The sequence below is a fragment of the Chamaea fasciata genome, unplaced genomic scaffold, assembly GCF_029207755.1.
Source record: "Chamaea fasciata isolate MVZ Bird 193981 ecotype frontalis unplaced genomic scaffold, bChaFas1.0.hap1 SCAF_19, whole genome shotgun sequence".
In the NCBI taxonomy this organism is placed as follows: domain Eukaryota; kingdom Metazoa; phylum Chordata; class Aves; order Passeriformes; family Sylviidae; genus Chamaea; species Chamaea fasciata.
Genome location: NW_027094104.1, coordinates 486,384 through 506,063, shown reverse-complemented (window position 1 = coordinate 506,063; position 19,680 = coordinate 486,384). Strand labels below are relative to the sequence as shown.

The following is a 19,680-nucleotide window of genomic DNA, read 5'->3' as shown; positions in this document are numbered from 1 at the left end:
AGTGAACAAAAAGTTGTTCACGGGGGAGCAGAAAGATTAGCACTTGAGATTTGCAGTAGCAGGATTTCAGAATTGTTGTGCTTTTTGAGACAGTTGGAATTTGCTGAGCTTCCAGATCACTTGACATTTACTGAAATTCCAGCAGAGTTATCTGGGGATTCCCACTGTGTTTAATAGCAACAGGATGGGAAATGCCTAACATTTTAGTGTGCGCTTACCCTCTGATCTATGACAGGTCTATAACGGTGTTGAAAAGTCTTTAAAGATGTCTGATGCAAAGTGATTAGTGATCACTTTTAGATTATCAGCTTAATTTCCAAAATGAAATATCTATTCTTTGGGGGTTTGTTTTAATACTCAGTAATGTTGCTTGATGACCCACAAAACTTTTCTTTTATGGTTGTTGTTGTTGATTGTTTTTCCTTTTACTCTTTGATGTAAAATAGCTACTTAAGAAATAAAAGGAAAGGTTATATTGACATCCTTATGTGGTAGAGTTTGCTAAATGCCAGTCATGCCGAAGTGTCATTTTACTTATGCCAAATTCACCAAAAAGTTGATCAATTGAATTAAATACCACCCAAAGGGGGAAAGAAAAAAGAAATTGTTCTTTTACTGTGAGCTGTTTCTATCATAGGGGAGAGGGAAGGGTGTAGATCTTTCCGCTCAAATCCAATCCATGTTATCCCTACAAAGACTGTTAGAATAAATATTGCCTTACAATTGCTAGGATAAATATTGAGCATTACTGGATTGCTATTGAAGAAAATCTTTTAAGAAAGTCTGAACCCAAAGTTTATTATTTTTGGGTAGTCTCCTGGTTCTTTGGGACTAAACAGATACTACTTATTTCGTTACTATCAGAGGTTGCTTTGTGCACTGTCCTGACATCTCCCATTCACTCAGGCTTGTTTTCTGAGGGCAGAAAATAATGATATAAAGTAAATATCACAATTGTGCGAATGTGCTCCTGGCATAGCCCTGTATCCGACCAGCAGAGCTGGGGAGCCGCAGCACAAATCCAGTGCCACATTCTTCAGCTCTTCTTCAACCCAGCTGAGGGTTGAGAAAATCGCAGTTAAAGAAATCCCTTCTAAAAAAAGAAAGATTCTGATGCACATGGGTCATGAAAAACCTTGTGTTTGTTCCGTACTGGTACTTGGTGCATGTTGGAAATCATCAGGAGGATTCTATCAGTCTGAGTGTTTTGGAATGCCCCTGGTGTAAGCTGCTGTGAGAGCACCATTTATCAAAGTGTTGTGTTCTGCAGAGTGCTGGCGTCAGTCTTGTTAAAAATCTGATTAATCATCACTTGGACAAGAAAACTCTCAGAGTTACATGGGCTGCTGACATTACTGAGAATTATAGACTCAAGCTCCTTATGCTGTGCCAATAAGAAGACCATAAAAACACATGAGTTGAAGAACCATGGAAAGAGGACATGATCTAACTTTGGGAGCTGGAGACACGCACAGAAGGGATTTGGCCAAAAGTCTGACAGAATAGTTTGAAGCAGGTGCAGCCTTGGTTAAACTGTTTGTTCTCCAGTGCAATGATGGGGTCTCCCAAGTGACCTGTATTTTACACTGGTTCTACCATATGATCACAATAACTTTCAGAGGGGCTGGGGGAAAAAAAAAAAAAATAAAAAGGCAGTCTTATCAACATATTGCTGCACAAGGTTGTGTTGGGAAAGAAACAAACAGATGCCACATACACAGTGCCATAAGGATTTAAGAAAACACATGTTACTTTTTGGTATATTGCTCGATCAACTCCGAGCATGTGTGGAAAGGTGGGGATGAGTCTGAGTAGTGTAAAGTCGCTTGGCATCTTCTGGTACTGAGCTGAGTTTCCTCTGTAGCTGATGGAAAACCTGGCTTTGCCTCATGCCAGTTGCAGTGAAACTAGCCTGGGATGAAGCTGAAAACTGGATAAATGACCCTAGTGTGAGATACTTGCCAATTCTGTCATTCAGTTTTGACTCTAAGAATCTGCCCAACAGGTATCAAAATCAAATTTACAGAATCCGTAGTATTGTTTGTTGCATAATTGTATGGTCACCCAGCCAGAGATGATGGACTTTGCTTTGTGTGCAGGATTCATCTGCCCTCACTGGGTTTCCCTGGTGGTCACTGCTGAGTGTCATGAACAGCTCATGAGGAATTTATGCCAAGGGGAGAACAAAAATAAATTAGCTCAGTGTCTCCCAACAATTTTAATATCTGTGACACTAATGTCAAACTTCCTTATTTTGTACTGACACAAGCAATATTTTGTTTATTATAGATTCATTTTAGCATTCCAAATATTTTTTTAGAAACTTCTAATCTAATGAGTAGTTTGCCTAGCATTCGGGAAGTTATTTCAAGTGGACTTGAAAATTTTGTGGGCTGGCTGAGATACTATGCATAAAATTCAGTATATTCTCGTTGGAAGATCAAAGGACTGGAAGTAACTGGAGTCAGACTTCTCCCATCAGCATCACTGCTGACTTCTGCGTGCCCTTCTTTGCCTTTCTCATTTATACCTCCAACCTTTTCTTCATCTGTAAATCCAGGCTTGAGTGGGACAGGCTGAAAAATGGGGAAGGAGGCAAGTACAGGGGACTGTGTTTAGGAAACAGATCTGTAGATAGGCATATCCCACTACTCTGTGTTCTCATCCACAGTGCTCAGCATATGTGGGAAACTCAGCATGCACTTTTTTGTTGATAATCAGATATGGGCTAGCTGTGTCTCCAGGATCTGTAGTGTGTTCTGCAGGCGGCTGCACAGCAATGAATTTGCCAGGGATATTATCCGGCCTTGTTCATTGAAGCATTCTCTGATCAGAAGTGAGTACAGCAAGAATCTTACCTGAAAGAAACAAGGCTACTCTGAATTGGCCTCAGTTCAAGGATGTTTCCCTCTGTTTCTGATATTTTGAAAGCTGGTGTACTGGACCTCTAGAAGTTCCTGCTGTTAGAGTATATTATTTTGTATTGTTGCATTGTGGTTATGATTTTTAAGGTTAAAATCTATTTCTATTAATACATGGACAGCTGTTCAGTATTTTTATAAATTAAAGGTAGGCAGTGAGTATTATTGACGGGCAGGTGTCAGAAACCTGAACAAGAGGTGTAAAGCCCTCTGGTTTTCAAAGGACACTGAAAACTACTAGGTAACTCTGCTTTAGATACACCAGGCTCATAAGAAAGGAAAAAGATATATTTAAAATCTATGACTTCTATTTCCAGTTCCTTGGTTTTGCCCTCACAAAAAAAAAAAAAAAAAAGAAAAAAAAAATTTTTAAAAAAATATTTCCCCTTGCTACTGGCAAGAATAAAAGACTGCCTGAAACTTCAATGGATTTTGACTCAGAAGAAACAGGATCACACAGATGAAAAGAGGGAAAGCTTGGAAACCCCTGATGAAATCTATGCAGTGGCATATTTCTCCTTACAGTTCTCTTGAAATAGATACATTTTTAAAATTCATACATTTGGTGGCTTCTGTTTTTTTTTTTTTCTTTCATCTGTATATGAAGTCTCATCTCTCAAAAGACTGGAAGACAAAGCCATGAACAACAGGTACCTAAATGAAGGTGGGGGTTTTTTTCTGCCTGGGATTTGTGCATCAGTAATTTAGAAAGCAATTAAAATTCCAGACCAGAAAAATGAAGCAGGCAGGTTCTTCACAGCCAGCATGAAACACCTCCCATCTTAATTTCACAACTAAAAGGGAGAGAGAAAAGAAGCAAAAAAAGAAAAAAAAAAAAAAAAAAGAAGAGAAAGTCATAAGCTTTTGACTCTTGGCTGAAGTGTTTGAGAAGGATGAATAGGGGACATCCTTGCAAGGACCAGGAGGCCGAGAAATGCAGTTGGGTTCAGAAGGAACCCAAGGTGCACTATTTCTAGTCAGAAGTATTGTTAGTTGGGATAGGATAACAGAATAGCCACATCCAAGTGCCAGAGTAGCAATGCTGCCTCAGGAATCAGCCCAGTGAGTTGGAAGGAAATTATTTCATCCAAGATCAGTGGATAAACACAACTATGTACAGATGGATGGTAGAAGTAATCTCTGGGGGATAGTCCACAGAACTGCAGGGAAGCAGAAATGGTGGGAGGGAGGTATGGAGAGTTATTTGTCTTTTGGCAGGGTTAGGAATATGACCAAGTAAAAAAAAAAAAAAAAAAAGTTTTTTCACGTCTTTATCTGAAAAGTGGGATAAACACTGTTTCCAAGCTGGTACAGTTTTTAGGAATGTCTTTTGAAAATATCCCAAATATGAGACTATAGAAGCTGTATGTTTAGATAATTAGTATGGGTGCAATCACTGTAATATCTAAGCAGTAATTAATGAATTGGAAAGTTGATACACAACATGCCTGGCAACTGAGGTGAACAAAACATTATTTTCTTATCTACCTTGCCTTATGCTTACAGCTGTTCTGACTAGAATGACTTTTCCTCCTGTTCCTCCATTCTTCCACTGCAAGTTCAATTTTTCCATAATGATTTCCCATCTCTGGTTTTAGAAGGAAAAAAAAAAAAAACAAACAAAAAAAACCACCAAAAAAAACCTGCTCTTCCCTTTCTTCTGGATTTGGATAACTTCTCACCTTAACATTATTGGCTGTATAGGGTAAATAGAAGTGAAAAGTGTGCTCCATTTTGTTAATCAAGGTGACTCTTCATTTGGGCTACAGGTTGGTGAGTGGATTGAGGTGTTGATAAGGTCACTTAATTTTCTTCTCTACTTTCCTAACCTTCATGTTGTTGTGTTATAAATTTAAATTAAGCAAAGTAAGCTACTGCTGGTGACACACAGTGTTCAAAATTGTCTTGGGGCCGGTTTAATACAAATGGGATTCTGGGCTTACAGTTCATTGTATTAAATGATTCTGAGTTCATTATTGATGTTGTGGGGAAGCATAATGGCACTTTACAACCTAGCATAGCTTTGGATGATACAGGGCTAGATTATCTACTGGCTTTTTGAGGACTCTTAAGACTTGTTGCTCTAACTTCCCCCAACCATCGCAAAAGCAAATATCCTTTATTAATCCTTTTTCTTGCCTCTAGCAATAAACACTTATTTTTCAGTTTTTCCAGGAATGTGAGTGAAGAAAACTTATATAAAATCCCTACATTGTTAACGTGGACCTTGGAATTCTTTTATAGCCTATGACGTCTCATTGTTTGGTTGCACACACACACACAAAAAAAAAACCAACACCCAACCTTGATGATGTTAATAACCCTCTGGGGTAGTTTAAAAGAAATTTTATAAGTTCATTGCTATTTAAGTTTCTGCTACACTTGCCATGTATAAACTGCAGGGGTAATGGTGAGGAGCAATTGCAATAAAGCCACACTGTGATGGTTCAATTTTCTGTCATAAGGCCACTGCCTCACTGGATCCATACCTTGACTTATCCTCTAACACGAGATTCCTGCTTGATGGTAGAAAAGATGTTATTTATGTGGTGTTCTGTCCCACTGTAAAAGGGGACTCAGGGAGAATGCTTTTTGATAGATTTCTCGGATGAAAATAAAACACAAATGTGGCAATTAATAAATCTGAGAACTGTTTATTGATAAAGAAGAGTAAATTTTCCTATAAAAGGGGACCAGAAAAGAGAGCAGAGAGGGAAAAAGAGAAACGGAGAGAGAAACAAGAGACAGGGACATTTCCAAATGTGCGATTTCCAAACAGCAGCAGGCTGCGTGTCCCTTCCATCAGTGGAGAACCGGCTGCCGTGGCCACAGGCGCTCTCCTGGAGCAGCTGCAGGCACCCAGGACCGAGGCGCAGCGGCTGCGGCGGCCACAAGCCGGGTGCAGGCTGCGGGTGCTCTGTCAGGGAACAGCAGAGCACCGGGCCATGGCTGGCCCTGGGGCCGTGGCTGCTCTGTCAGGGAACAGCAGAGCACCAGGCCATGGCTGGCCCTGGGGCCGTGGCTGCTCTGTCAATGAACAGCAGAGCACCAGGCCATGGCTGGCCCTGGGGCCGTGGCTGCTCTGTCAATGAACAGCAGAGCACCAGGCCATGGCTGGCCCTGGGGCCGTGGCTGCTCTCTCAGGGAACAGCAGAGCACCAGGCCATGGCTGGCCCTGGGGCCGTGGCTGCTCTGTCAATGAACAGCAGAGCACCAGGCCATGGCTGGCCCTGGGGCCGTGGCTGCTCTGTCAATGAACAGCAGAGCACCGGGCCATGGCTGGCCCTGGGGCCGTGGCTGCTCTGTCAATGAACAGCAGAGCACCGGGCCATGGCTGGCCCTGGGGCCGTGGCTGCTCTGTCAATGAACAGCAGAGCACCAGGCCATGGCTGGCCCTGGGGCCGTGGCTGCTCTGTCAATGAACAGCAGAGCACCGGGCCATGGCTGGCCCTGGGGCCGTGGCTGCTCTGTCAATGAACAGCAGAGCACCGGGCCGTGGCTGGTGCTCTGGGCTGTGCCTGCCGTGGGCACCGCGGGAACACAGCGGCGGCGGCCACGGGTGGGTGCAGGCAGCGTCCGCTCCGTCGGGGAAGGAGCGGAGCACCAGGGCGTCACAGCGAGGAGCTGCCCCGCGGGAGCGGCGACGCAGGGCAGGATATGTGTGGACTGGGAAGACAGCCAGGGAAGAAGCAGGACCGCAGAGAGAAAAAAGGTGGGAGGGAGGAGGGCCAAGCTAACCCTCGAGACAAGCGCGCCCACTCCTTTCAAGAAACATGAAGCTAATGGGCCCCAGCTTCCGTTGCAGTTACCTGATTTTATCTGCTAAGTCTCCTCCCACAGCCCTTTTTCCCTGGCATCCGGGCATTTGCCCCACCGGCCAGTGGGGAGGTCACTCACAGTCCCACTGTGGAAGCTTCCTCTGCCTGGACTGGTGCTAGGCGAAGCCTCCCCCAGGACAGGGCTGCCAGCACATGTACAGCCCCGTACAGGAATTCTTCACCTCGTGTGTAACATATGTTGAGGCATAAATAAAAATCAGATTGGTCCCTCTCATATGACCAGAAAAAAAATTTTTTTTGACTTGGTGATCTCAAAAAACACCAGACGTCAAGTTTAAGCACTGAGGATTTAGGTTGTCCAGTTGAGAGATGATCTGGCTTTAGTGCCCCCTGACTGTCAACCCCAGGATGTCTGAAAATCTGGGACTCTGAATCCAGTTCAGTGTAATCAAAATAATTTTGTCTCCCCTTTGCCATTAGCTTTTGAAGGATGGTGTTGTTTGTCACATTGCTTTTGCATGAGTATCGGCCAGGAGAAGAGGACTCTGCCTGTCTCAAGCATGGGCATCAGTTTGTGTTGACTCAAGTTGAGTAAAGTTTGTACAAGACCCACAAACTGCCACTCCTAGTTCTGCTGAGTCCCCAAGGGGCTTTGAAGGCACCCTTTCCCCTTTTTCAGTTATGTCCCTTGTCAAAACCATGGGAAATGGTCATGATAGTATTGCTTAAGCATTTTGAATTCTGTGTGTAATATGAATCTCTTTGAAATGTTTCCATATGACGTTCTGGACTGCAAGTCTCCACATGCTCTAGAATTCCATGGGATTTGAAGCTATGTGTATTTTCTAGGATCAAGCACCTGATATTGATGCCATACTGTTATTCTTGAGGTTAATTGGAAGACCTTGTTTTATACCCCTTGAGTCACCCTAATCAGTGATGAATGCCTAAATTCTGGACACAGCCCTTTCATGAGAAGACTGACGAAGAAGTAATTTCTCTTTCCTGAAGTGAGAGATTTGGGAAAACAAAACGATAAAGAAAGCGCCTGTGGCAGCTAACAGGACAGTCCCCAATTGTTTGTGCTACTCCTGATGAGTAACTTTGTGTTTAGAGAGTGCAGAGAGCAGCTGGGGGCAGAAACCCGATGAGACTTCAATACTGTATGTGCTGCTCAGGAAGGAACTTAGTGGTTTCCTTTTAGAGGAAGCCCTATTAACTTAGCATTAATTATGCATTGAACTTTAAAGCCTCAAGGATATTGAAGCCAATTCTTTGAAGTTGCTGAGTGTCTCCAAACCATGCTGAAATTGGTAATTGATGATAGTGGAGAGTGTGCAGCGCAATGGAAAGTAAGAGCTGCTGTGAAGTTGATGTCACAAGATACCTTGCTGCTTGTTATTGCATTATTTTATAGAGCTATTCAGATTTTATATCTAGACACAGCTAAACAACTCAAGGGAGAGGAGCTACCCCATCTAACACAACACAGGCTAGGCTGCTGGGTGTGCTGATGCTCCTGTCAGAGACTCGGGGAAACACCAAGACAGCCAAATTGTACTAATGTGATTTGGTACCCCTGAAGCCCTGAGTGCCATCAGGGACTGAAGTGAAAGGTACTGAGTCCCCTACTCCTTGTAATCAGTATTATGTTCGAATTGCTTCTATGCAGCTATATTTTTTCCCCTAGCAATAATTTAATTGCTTTTATTTCTTACAGTACTTCAGCTTTCGAGAAATTTTGACTCTTGTGCCAGAGAAGGAAGAGAGCAGTACCTCCATCAAAAGTAGTATGAACCCCATAGATATGAATGGGACCTGAGGAAGCAGAGAATTGCATCCCTAAGTGATAGTAATTTGTAGGTAAAACCTTTGGTATTCTTTCAATCAGAGCTGCTCAACTTCCCCAGACAGCAGAGAGAGCCATACAGAGGTTTCCTCTCTCTCAGTTGTTTCAGAAGTGAAATTTTGCCAAAGAAAAAATCACAAAAGATGTATTATTTAAAAATTGAAGCAAATAACATTAGCTGCAGTGCTTCCTTAGTATTCCAGAAAGTTCTTGGAGAGGGCAAACACCATATTTTACATTATGAGGTCTAACTCCTGGACATGTGTCTTAGTCACATTAAAAGGAAAGCAGCTTTATAGGGATATTTAATATTCTGCAAATTGAGTTAGTGGTGGAGAGTTTAATGTCCAGTTGGGTGTCCTTCATAAACATTATTGGGAATTATTCCTGCTTACACGTAAGCTTATTTCAACACATTTGATAATATTCAGAGGTCAGAAGACAAGGAAGTTGTTAAATAATTTTATTTCTACCCTCCCCAAAAGCCAGCTTCAGGGGGCCAGTAGGTGCAACAGTTTGCTTTGTTACAGTGTAACACCACATTGTCACTGCTCCCCTCATCTATGTGAGCCTGCCTATATGAAATCTCACCCTTTGGCCAAGCTTTATAATTGGAATCTGATCAGAAAACAAAATCACAATTAATAGAAAATAGGCAGAATAGTCAAGTCTCTGTGCCAGAGCAGAGTTCCCATGGTAGTGCCTTACTTTTGCCCTCAGATGTGATAAAATCAGGTCACATCCGCTTTTCTTCTGTTGAATACTGCTTGGAATTCACAGCAGCAGTGAGGGCTTTTACACATGGGGCTGGAGGAAGAAGGATTTATGGAATTGGAGAGTATTAACTTAATGAGAGAGCATTTGCATGTTTTCTGAGCAAAATGTTATCCCGAATAAAAAAGGAAAAAAGAAAAAAATCTGGCCTAGCTGATGAAAGCATTTTATTTATTGATCCCTTTATAATCCTTTGTTTTGTTTTTCCTCCCTCAGCGTATGCTGATGCTCACAGTGTTGGCTGTGGGATTCATAAGCATTTCACTAAGTTTATTATGAAACTAATATACTGTTATGCTCATGGTTGCAGCTGTTTTTCTTTTTAATATCATAATTATGCAGAAGGGGTAACAATGATAAAAATGTTGTCACATATTTGCTGCCAGGGCAATACCAGTCAGGTTGTCACAAACAAGACTTCTAAGATGTAAGATGGGATAAATCTGCAGAATAATTGATACAACAATCAGAAGAGCTTAGATCAATAAAATCCAGGTGAAAAAGATCTTTTCCTAATTGCTGCAAGCCTGATTCTCCCCAGTCTAGCATTTTTCATGTGTGTGAAATGGCAGTAAAGTGAATGGAGAATTCTGATCTGGCAGGATTCTACTCTTGGCTCAGGCACAGATGTGAATGACATAAACAATGCCATTAGATAAAAGCTGACAAATACTTACTTCATGTAAGTATAGAGAGTAAATAAATAATTGTAGAATGGCTTGTTTATATCTTGCAAATAGGCATATTTATTGAGGGGCGTTCTGTATTTGCTGCAGCATTTTATATTATGTCAACATCAGCATTCCAGCAAGATGAAGACTTCTTAGCACTGCAAATGCTGTGCAGGTGTTCCAGCATCTGCATTGTGGTACCTGGTATCCAATTCAGTGCTATCTGATAACTTAAAAATGCATTTATTGACCCAGTAATAGCTTTTTTTTTTTTAAAAAAAAAAAAAAAAGACTAACATGAGGCTACTCACTTTAGCCTCTAAGCTAGAAAGAGTTAACTGCTGACTATATGAGGCATTGGCACTTTTGCTGTTTGCATTTACTGTGCGTTTTTATGATACTGTACAATGCTTTTTCCCTGTGCAGGGAAGCCACTAGGAAACAAGAATGCACAACAACTTGCAGAATTTAGCCTGTAATTTTATGCTCCACAATGAGACATCCCTACAGTAATCTGACAGAATGATAGCAACAAGCGTCATATGAGCTCCAAATAAATATCCTGTCTCTTCTGCTGCAGCTTTATTGAAAGAGGTCTGACCTAATGGTGTTGTGTCAGCAGAGCTACTAACCTCAGATACCAGAGGTTTCAGTGCTAGGGGAGGGAATACTGCACAAGTGGGCATCATTCAGTATCCTCAAGCACTTTGACAAGTGTGTCATTTTGGACTGCCCTGCTAATGGCAGAGTACAGTGCTACTGCTAAATATTGTTGTTACAGAGCTCCTGTGCAGGTAACCTGCGGTGTCTGTTCAGAAGGGCTTGTTTATTTTCATGGTTTCCAAAATGAACAATGTTTCTAGGAAGCAAAAGCAATACTCTGGGCTTTAGCAGTAAAAGCAAGAGCCTCAGAGGTATCACAAATGGAAGTTGTGGGGCTTTTGGGGTTTTTTTTAGATATTCCCTCTTCAGGAATACAGGATTTCTTTCTAGAACTTTTGTCTCCCCCTGCCAACAAGGAGCTGCTGTGGAGGAGCAGTTGTTCTGGTAGGACCACAGCAGTGTCAGAGGCCACACAAAGAGCCCACGTCTCTTTATATGGTCCTTGGGTGAGAGTATTGCAGAAAGAGGTACAATTGTTTAACTGAAGTCAGAAGGATGCTGAGAGACTCTTGCTATTTTCATGTGTCTTGAGGTGGCACATAGGAAGAATCCATTTCCTTGGCAACAGTCCTTGAGCCATAAGGTTGAGTCTGTTTACTTAGGCACAGAGCCATTCTGCCAGATGGGCATTAATACACCAATTGTAGAGAGCCTGTGTTGTATGTGCATCAGGTGTGAGTGTCCCAGATAGGATTCCCAGCAAGGATTGTCCATATGGCTGTTCATTCTAATTTTATATTCCCTTGTACCATTACTAATCCAGGTATGGATCTGACTATGTTTCAAAAATAGGGAACAGCTTTTTCCTCATTTCATAAGTCCTTTTGCCTACTTGCATAACACAGATTGGAGTGATGGTTTAGGAGAAGTTTTTGGAAGACAAACTTTTCTCCCTGGCCTTACCAGACCTCTTCTTCCTGTCTTCAGAGAAATGAGAGCTTTATAATCTTTTTCCTTTTTAAATAAAGTCCCTGTAGGCTTCAACCAAGTAAATCTTTGGCACCAAGCTGGATTTCACATGCACTGCAGAGTGGAAATCTGTGTTCAGTCACTCTCTGCATTACTTTGCAGGATGTTTAGCCTGGACTGCTATAAAACATTGAGGTGTCAGGGTTCAGGAAAGAGCACAGCACTGGAGGTTGTTACCCTAACTGCCCCCTCACAACCCCACCTGCCTTGCCTCTTGGCTTCCTCAGTGTGCAGTTCTCTGTACATAGCAGTGCTGCCAGCATTGCTCTTCCTCTACCTTAGATATAGCTAGGGCACAACATCATAGTTTGGTATTGTATTTTCTGTGTTTCATTTTCATGTGAATTGAAGAGATAAGGATCTGATATCTGTGGAGTGTGTAGAGTGATGCCAGGTCATGTTTTCTCTGATAGCTGAAGCAACTGCACTGGCATCCCATTATTTAGTACAGAACTTTGATAATCTAGTTTTCTTGATAATTTCATACAGCCTGTTCCATACTAATGCAGCAGATATGAAAAGATGTCATCAAAAATTTTCTTCCTGCTGTTCCTTTTGGAATTAACTATTCTAAGTATTTGGGATAACCCACTGAAGCAGAACTGTAGAGCCAGCATATTTCAATTTTGGTTTAATATGAACTCCAAATAATGGATTATACTTCTCTTCTGGACCTGGCATGTATCATTCAGATTGCCTCAGAGTGGGAAAAAGCAATATATTTTTCAATTGTATACATTTAGATGAATGCTGACATTAGGCAGCTGCATTTGAAAATACCCATCCTACCCAAAATCTTGGCTTGCTTTTATCTATATCTATATCTATATCTATATCTATATCTATATCTTTATCTATATCTATATCTAATTTTTTCAGCCACTTCTAAAATGCATCTGCTTCTGCCTGGCTGAACCAATTCTGTGTGTATGACTACAAGATTCACTTTAATGCAGTGTAATTTCCTGGGAAATTTTAGGTAGAAGAATTATGGCTCTACTTTGCTTGGACTCCTTAGTATCCTCTCCTAATGCCATTTTGAAATCTTTAAGAAATTCTCCTGCTGAGGACATGAAAGCAAGTGTTGAGATACAAAAAAATTGCAGTTCAGGCTGGATAGGAACAATGCTCATGTAGTTTGATTGTGAGTTGGGATTTGCTATTTTCCAAATGTTTGTACCGTTCAGTCTAGCACAACCAAGCCATGCACACTTGGAGTTCTTCAGGCAATGTTATAAAAACTAAAATATGAGGACAATTTCATCTGCAGACTGTAAAGGTTGCACAGTAGAACAGTCCCTTCAGTGTAACACATCACTACTCAGTTAATGGAACAACATCAGTCCTGCAAGGAGAAATCTGCATCCACATGTACCCCATCCCACTGGCATGGCTGGATTTTGGTAAAGACAGCATATCGGTACATTTAAATAACTTCATCTTTACTTTTTTTTCTGCAATATACAATCAGTTAAATCATAAATACTGTTCTGTAACTTGATAGAACAGTATGTAATGGTCCTTATCTTGTATCCCTTTTAGCCTGAATTTCACATCCTCTTCATAATTTTTAATGACAGCAACAATTTTTATTATGCTGCTGGAACTTTTCCCAGGGTAGTTGTGTTTTTCATAAATAATATGTCATTTAGAAGTGAAGCTGCAGCAAAAAGCTGCTAAATCCACCATCTTCTGCAGCTGCATGTTTATGAAAAAAAAAATCTTGGCCTAGTGAAAGAAATTGAAAGTGTCTTTAAAAGAGGACAACCCCAAAATCTAAGTGAAACGATGCACAAGGTAACTGAGCTTTCTGCAGCTCAGGGAGAGTTGCTCTAAATAAGAACATACCAAGAGAAATACAGGAGAAGGCATAACATATTTCTATATCAGCTCTTCTTTCTTATGGAGATCAGCTGAAAGTTTCTCTTGCTGTTTGTCTATGTGCTATTTGAAAATATTTCCAATTAATAGGGACTTTACATTTTCACCACAAAATTTGCTGGAATTCCAATTTCAGGACAAAGAGAGGTGATGATAAAGAGCAGCAAACTTGACCAATCAATACGTTTCTGCTCTTGGCTTTTCAGGGAGAGAAATCATTTAGGCAACAAGTCTCATGAAGGGCAGACCTCATCCAAAGCTTAGGCTTTTTGTTGCTACAACCTTCAAAATATTGATCAAAGAAACCTTTTCTTGTGTTCCTGTCGCTGATGATGGAGACAGGAATGCGATGAGAACACACCAAGATCATGCAGCAACAGCTGAATTTTATTGTTGGGTGCCCCCTTATGCAGGAGCTTCTAATTTCCTGCACTTCCATACATGATTGGATAAAGGTTTTAACTCCACCCAGCTCACTGGCCAATGATATGGGTGCATTCCTGGTTCAAAGGGATTGGCCGAGGTCCCCTTGTTTGAGGTTGAACCTGACCTATCAGTAACATAGCCAGGGACTTGTTTACTTCTATCTTCTAACAAGCTAGGCTGGTCAATCTGTTAAGCTGAATTATCTGTGCAGCTATAGACCAGTTATAACTGTCACAGTTCCCCTTTTTCAGTTTAAAAAATGCAAAGTGTTCTTTGTCATCCCTCTGCAGGCGCCTTGCAGACAGGATGACAAGACAGCATGATGACACAGATGATTCTACCGAACTCGACAAGCCTAGCCTCTCCCAGCCAGTGATGCATCCCACATATAATTGAAGATGTTGCATTCATTCCCAGGAGCTGTCAGGCGGGACCACCAACAATACAAGTTCTCAAACTGGCATGCCGCAGGCTTATTACTTGGATGTTACAAACATACAACTTAACTCTATAAACAAGAAACATTTCAACTTTAGAACCGTGGGAAAACCAATTATCAGGGAAAAAACGATCTGTCTTAATCTAGGTCTATAATTCATATCCTTAAATATGTAAAAATCCTTAAGTGCTCGTATCTTTAAATATATAAAATACTTCTAAGAGTGTGAAGTGATTTAGGGTATAGATAACACGAGGCATTTCCCCTTTTTCTCTTTAAAAAGAATACTTTTTAAAGTGCTGTGTAGGGAATACCACTGTGGTGTAACACACCCCAGAGCTGTAGGAGTCATTGTTTGTTTAATAAGATATATAACTGCTTTTGAAAGTACTATTTACCAAACCAATTCAGAGTTGTCAAAGGAAATATCTTGTGTTTCAGTTAAGTTTCATAGGCCACATCCGGGTATATGATAAAAAATCACACATCCCTGTGATTGTAATGTCCTTAAAATGTGTTACTCTTGTGGCATTTCAGTAGTCATAAGTGAATGATGGGTGGGTGCACTCCAAGGGTCCTGCAGATGGTTCAAGGTGTACACTGGGGATTTAGGATTTCCCTTGTGAGGGCTGAACATAATTCTTGTCATTTGCAGAGGTGGTGAACACAATACTGGCTTCTAGTAGAAAGGGTTTCAGATCTTGGTTTCGGTTTATCTTAATTGATGGCATCTCATTAGACAAGTGAATATAGAGCATGTGTTTTGGTTTGGGTCTCTGTTTCTTCTTGAATGTTGCATTACTTAGGCTTGCCAAATTAGCACTTCCATGAGCATTCATTTTGCAAAAGTCAATTTTCTGGATTAAAATAATAACATTCTTTTATATAAACTAAAGCATATTTTAAAGAAATTAGTAGACTAGGAGTTATGTAGAAAAGAAACCAACAAGCATTGTTGAAATGAAATGCAAAATGTTACTGAAATGCAAAATACATCTGCCAATAGCGCTGTCTGAAAAACCTTCAAAATAAATTTAACAAAACCTTTAGAACATATTTATAAGTTTAAAAGCTAAGTTTCTGAAAATTAAATTGTATCAAAGAAAATTCCACAAATCAATGAAAAGCGTATGTGCCTTTTCCTTATAATTTTGGGATCTTACTCCTTAAAGCTGCACAGGTCATATTGTGCTTATTGTCTTCAAATAAGGTAAATGCAAACATAAAAATCTTTCTAAAAATTTAAACATGCAAGCTGTTATCTAGCTGTATGAAAACATTAAACTAAATTATTACTTTTATGTTTGCTTTCTTGAGCTTAGAGTGTTCTTTTTAGGACTTCTAAAACAAGCAGGTGTTTGAATTTAAAAAATTACTGCCATTATCACAAAGTGGGTTGAGTCAGGTATAAAGGGATAAAGTCTAGGTAAATATAAAAACTTGTTTTTTCATGTGTTTCAACTCCACAGAAGTCACCCTGGGCTCGCCCTACACACAGGGCTCCTGCACTGCCACGGCTGTAATCCACCTGGCAGTGGTGTAGAAATGGGTCCTGTGGATAGAAACTGCAGCTGCTGCGCTGGCTCAGAGGTTGTGTTAGGCTCCAGCAGCAGACCTTAGTTGCCAGGAAAACGCGGCTTGTCAGTGGCGGCGTGCGACTCTGCTCCACTCTGTTCAAAGGGGCTTGGCCATGGCTGTGGCCCCACCCCTGCTGCTGTAGGAAGTAGAAATGGGATTTGCTGTTGCTGTTGGAGGGCCCCCCAGTCCTGGGGGTTGCAGCAGCGGTGCTGGCCGGGGCAGAGACTAGGGATGTGGTGCTCACTCGCCGGCAGTAGCTGGCTGGAGTGGCGTGGATTGGGGCTACGCTGTCCCTCTCCTGAGCAGTGGTGGCAGTGCCCTACAACTGCAAAGCTCTGTTTTAGAAAGGTGGGAGAAGGTCGCTGTCTCTCACCCACCAGGCTCTCCCAGTCCTGGTGCAGCAGCTGTTTAGGGTTCTCTAAGGTGGTGGCTCAGCACGGGTAGGCCGCCCTGGTTGATTGGAAAGCTACAACGCCATGCTGACTTAGCAGCAGCAGAGGCATTTTCTCCGGTGTACATTAAATCTTTTGTCAGTGTATTATACAGGGAGAATCTCAGCTCTGGCAGTAGCATCACACACGCAGCAGCGGCCACTGAGGGATCCCACAATCTGCTGCTGCTCCCAGCTATGATGTCTCTGGGGCCTCATGGTGACGTGTTTTTCGTATCCACCCATGAGTCAGTGGCACTGGGCACACCCTGCGGAGGCTGTTGGATGGTGAGGCCTCCAAGACAGTGCAGTCATCTCCGGTAGAAGGTGGTCCTGGCACATGTGGTGGCGAGAGGGTCTAGTGCAAGCTGTTCTAATGGCTGCGCAGATGCACAGGCAAAAAAGCTGCTGCAGTAGGGGTAGTGCAGCCCAGAGCGGCTCTGCAGCAGCTGGGCGTAGCTCTGCAGAAGCCGAGGACAGCCTCAGGGGTTCTGGTTGTCACGGATGGGCACAGAGTGGTGGCAGTACAGGCATTCAATGCACCTTGGCAGTATGGTGTCTCTGTGGCCTGGTTTGGCGGCGGTGTGCCCTGCCAACAATGTGTCCCCGTGTAAGATAGCTCTGTGGTCCCACGCAGCTGCAGAATGTTCCGCCAGCATGTCGTCCCCGTGCGGAGTGGTGGCACAGTCCTGGGTGGTTTTGCACTGCGATGTAGCTGCTCCACCTGTCCTCTTCACCCATGCGCTTTTTAACTGTCCCAGCAAGTCTTGAAGCAAATAAAGCAGGGACATAGGCTCTCCAACTAATTAAAGTTAGAAAGTGGTATGTTTAATTCAGCCCTGGGCAACACAGGAAGTAACCTCCCAAAGACGTGCAAAAATCACAAAGCTCCGGCTATTTATGTACAAAAGTCTTACATATTCATTTCATTATCTTGTATGCCTACGCATATGCATCACCTAATCTCATCTATCCCCGCTTTGTATTAAAATGGGCTCAAAGTCCTTTTACATTTGCAGAGTCCTTGCTTAAAATGAGTCTATGGGCTTTTAAATGCATCAGGGGTCTTGAAGTCAGAAGAGTCTTCCTCGGAGTAAACTTTTCACCTTTGTCTTGTTGGCAGGCTCTCTAGCCCCGTGGGCTTAGTCCGGGCTCTCCTGCCTGGTTCTGACTGGTTTTGGGGCCTAGGGCCAGCTACAATTTATTCTTCACAAATGGCTCATCTTTCTTGTCTCCTTCTACAAACACAACTAAGTCAAGAAAATGATATCTTAGTTCTAACCAGGTCCATCTACTAATAATTAACCCTCTACAAAGTTTCTACTCCTCTTGCTAAACTCAATCAAAATCTATTGCTTCTGCCTTGCTAGCTAAATTCTTAGCTTCTAAGTTCTTTTAACCTTTTGATTCAGTCTGATAAAAGCTTTCAGGGCTTTATAACATTGAAAGAAAGAGCTCATACCCTTGGTGACATGGTCTTCCTGTACCAAAGGCCACGCACCCATCCCAGCCGCGTCTCTGATCCGCAAAGGGGGATCTGGACCCATACAGCTTTCCTCGTTGTTCCTCGTCACACTCTTTGCTGCTTGGTACACTCTGCCGCTCACAGCTCTCTTCACTGCCCACAGCACCCTTTGCCGCCCACAGTTTTTCTGCTGCCTGCAACACTCTGCCCACAGCTTTTTCTGCTGCCCACAGCTCACTCTGCTGCCTATGGCTTTCTCTACTGCCCGCAGCTCTCTGCTGCCCGCAGTTTCCTCTGCCACCCACAACTCTCTGCTCACAGCATTCTCTGCTGCCTGCAACTCTCTACCTGCAACTTTTCGCAGCCCAACAGGCTTCAGGCAGCAAATTCTGCTGCCCTCTGTCTCCTCATAATACCACAGCAGCTTGTTGCTATCACATTGGCAGTCACCGGTTGTTGCTGATGATGGAGACAGGAATACAACAAGAACACACCAAGATCATGCAGCAACAGCTGAATTTTATTGTCAGGCACCCTCTTATATAGGGGCTTCAAATTTCTCGTGCTTACGTACATGATTGGTTAAGGATCTTAACTCCACCCAGCTCACTGCTCAATGGTATGGGGCATTCATGCTTTAAAGGGATTGGCCGGGGTCCCCTTGTTTGAGTTTGAACCTGACCTGTCAGTAAAATGCCTGGGGATTTTTTTACTTCTATCTTCTAACAACCTAGGCTGGTCGAGCAGGTGTCTGTTAATCCAAATTATATGTGCAGCTATAGAGCAGCTATAGCTCTAGCATGTTCCTGCACTGTGCTCCCAGCTGCTCTCACACTGTGAAAGAGGTGCATGTCAGATACTCCAGTCTCTGTTTTTGCCAGGCTACCTGAGTGGCTAATGGGGGGAACAGGCATGGGTGCTCCATTGCAGACAGAGAAGATGGAAAAACCAAATTCCTGCCTCAGCAGTGGAGCCTGAGCTGGTGTTGAGGAAGCTGTGGGCTGTGCCTTGCTGGCCTGGTTTTGGAACTCAAAGCTCATGGGATGAGGTGAAGCAGTGACAGACACAGATATTATTGCCTGTGGTTCGCTCTGCCACTTCTGCCCACGCAATGTGAGAGATTACTGGGAAACTCAGGAAGGGAAAGGGAGAAAGTGCTTTTCAGTCAGACAGCTTGGACTCAGGTATTGACTACTGAGCACTCTTTTTTTTTTTCTGCGTTTTTATTCCATATTGACTTCATAGGTGGCACAGAAGCCAGTGGTAGTCCTATAAATCCTCATTTTCTACCTGAATTTTTAAGTTTAGTGATCAAGTCTTCCAAAGCAGAGTATATTTTACTGTGTGATGAACAGGGACAGGGTTCTCTGAGATACATATGCATAGCATGATTCTATAAATTGAATAAAGATAACTTGAGTGACTCTTCTATAGAGGATAATACCCTGTTTAAAGTTCCTAAAGTGTAGCTAATTCAGTCCTATGTTTTACCCTAATTTTATGGTTTCTTTGATTATTTCTTTCCAGCTCAACAGAATTCACCAAAAATCCATGAAGGCTGGTGGGCTTATAAAGAGGTGGTCCAGGGAAGCTTTGTTCCTGGTAAGTGTAATTTTAAAATTTTAGCTGTTCTTAAATATTTTTTTCACTGGATTTAATATAGTTGGGTTTGGGGAAGATATTTTGAGTTGATTTGTTTTCATTGCAAAGATTTTTAATTGACAAGTACTCAACGTCACATTATAGTGAAGCACAGAAAGGTTTCCATTAATCCATCATCCAAGGACCATGACTGTTTTTCAGGGAAGAAATCACTTTGATGACATTCCTGGTTT

At 42.3% G+C, this 19,680-nt stretch overlaps 1 protein-coding gene across 3 annotated transcripts in view; it reads left to right on the top strand.

Annotated features, from left to right (window-relative positions):
- Nucleotides 1–19,680, top strand: part of CA10 (carbonic anhydrase 10) — a 201,132-nt gene that overhangs the window by 22,276 nt on the left and 159,176 nt on the right. For 2 of the 3 annotated variants that reach the window (XM_066200218.1, XM_066200219.1), the window contains exon 3: nt 19,373–19,447. In XM_066200218.1, the coding sequence (XP_066056315.1) occupies nt 19,373–19,447 (75 nt within the window). Of the gene's footprint in view, nt 1–18,630; nt 18,691–19,372; nt 19,448–19,680 lie in introns of those variants that run through there. The other variant, XM_066200220.1, reaches the window with a different exon arrangement.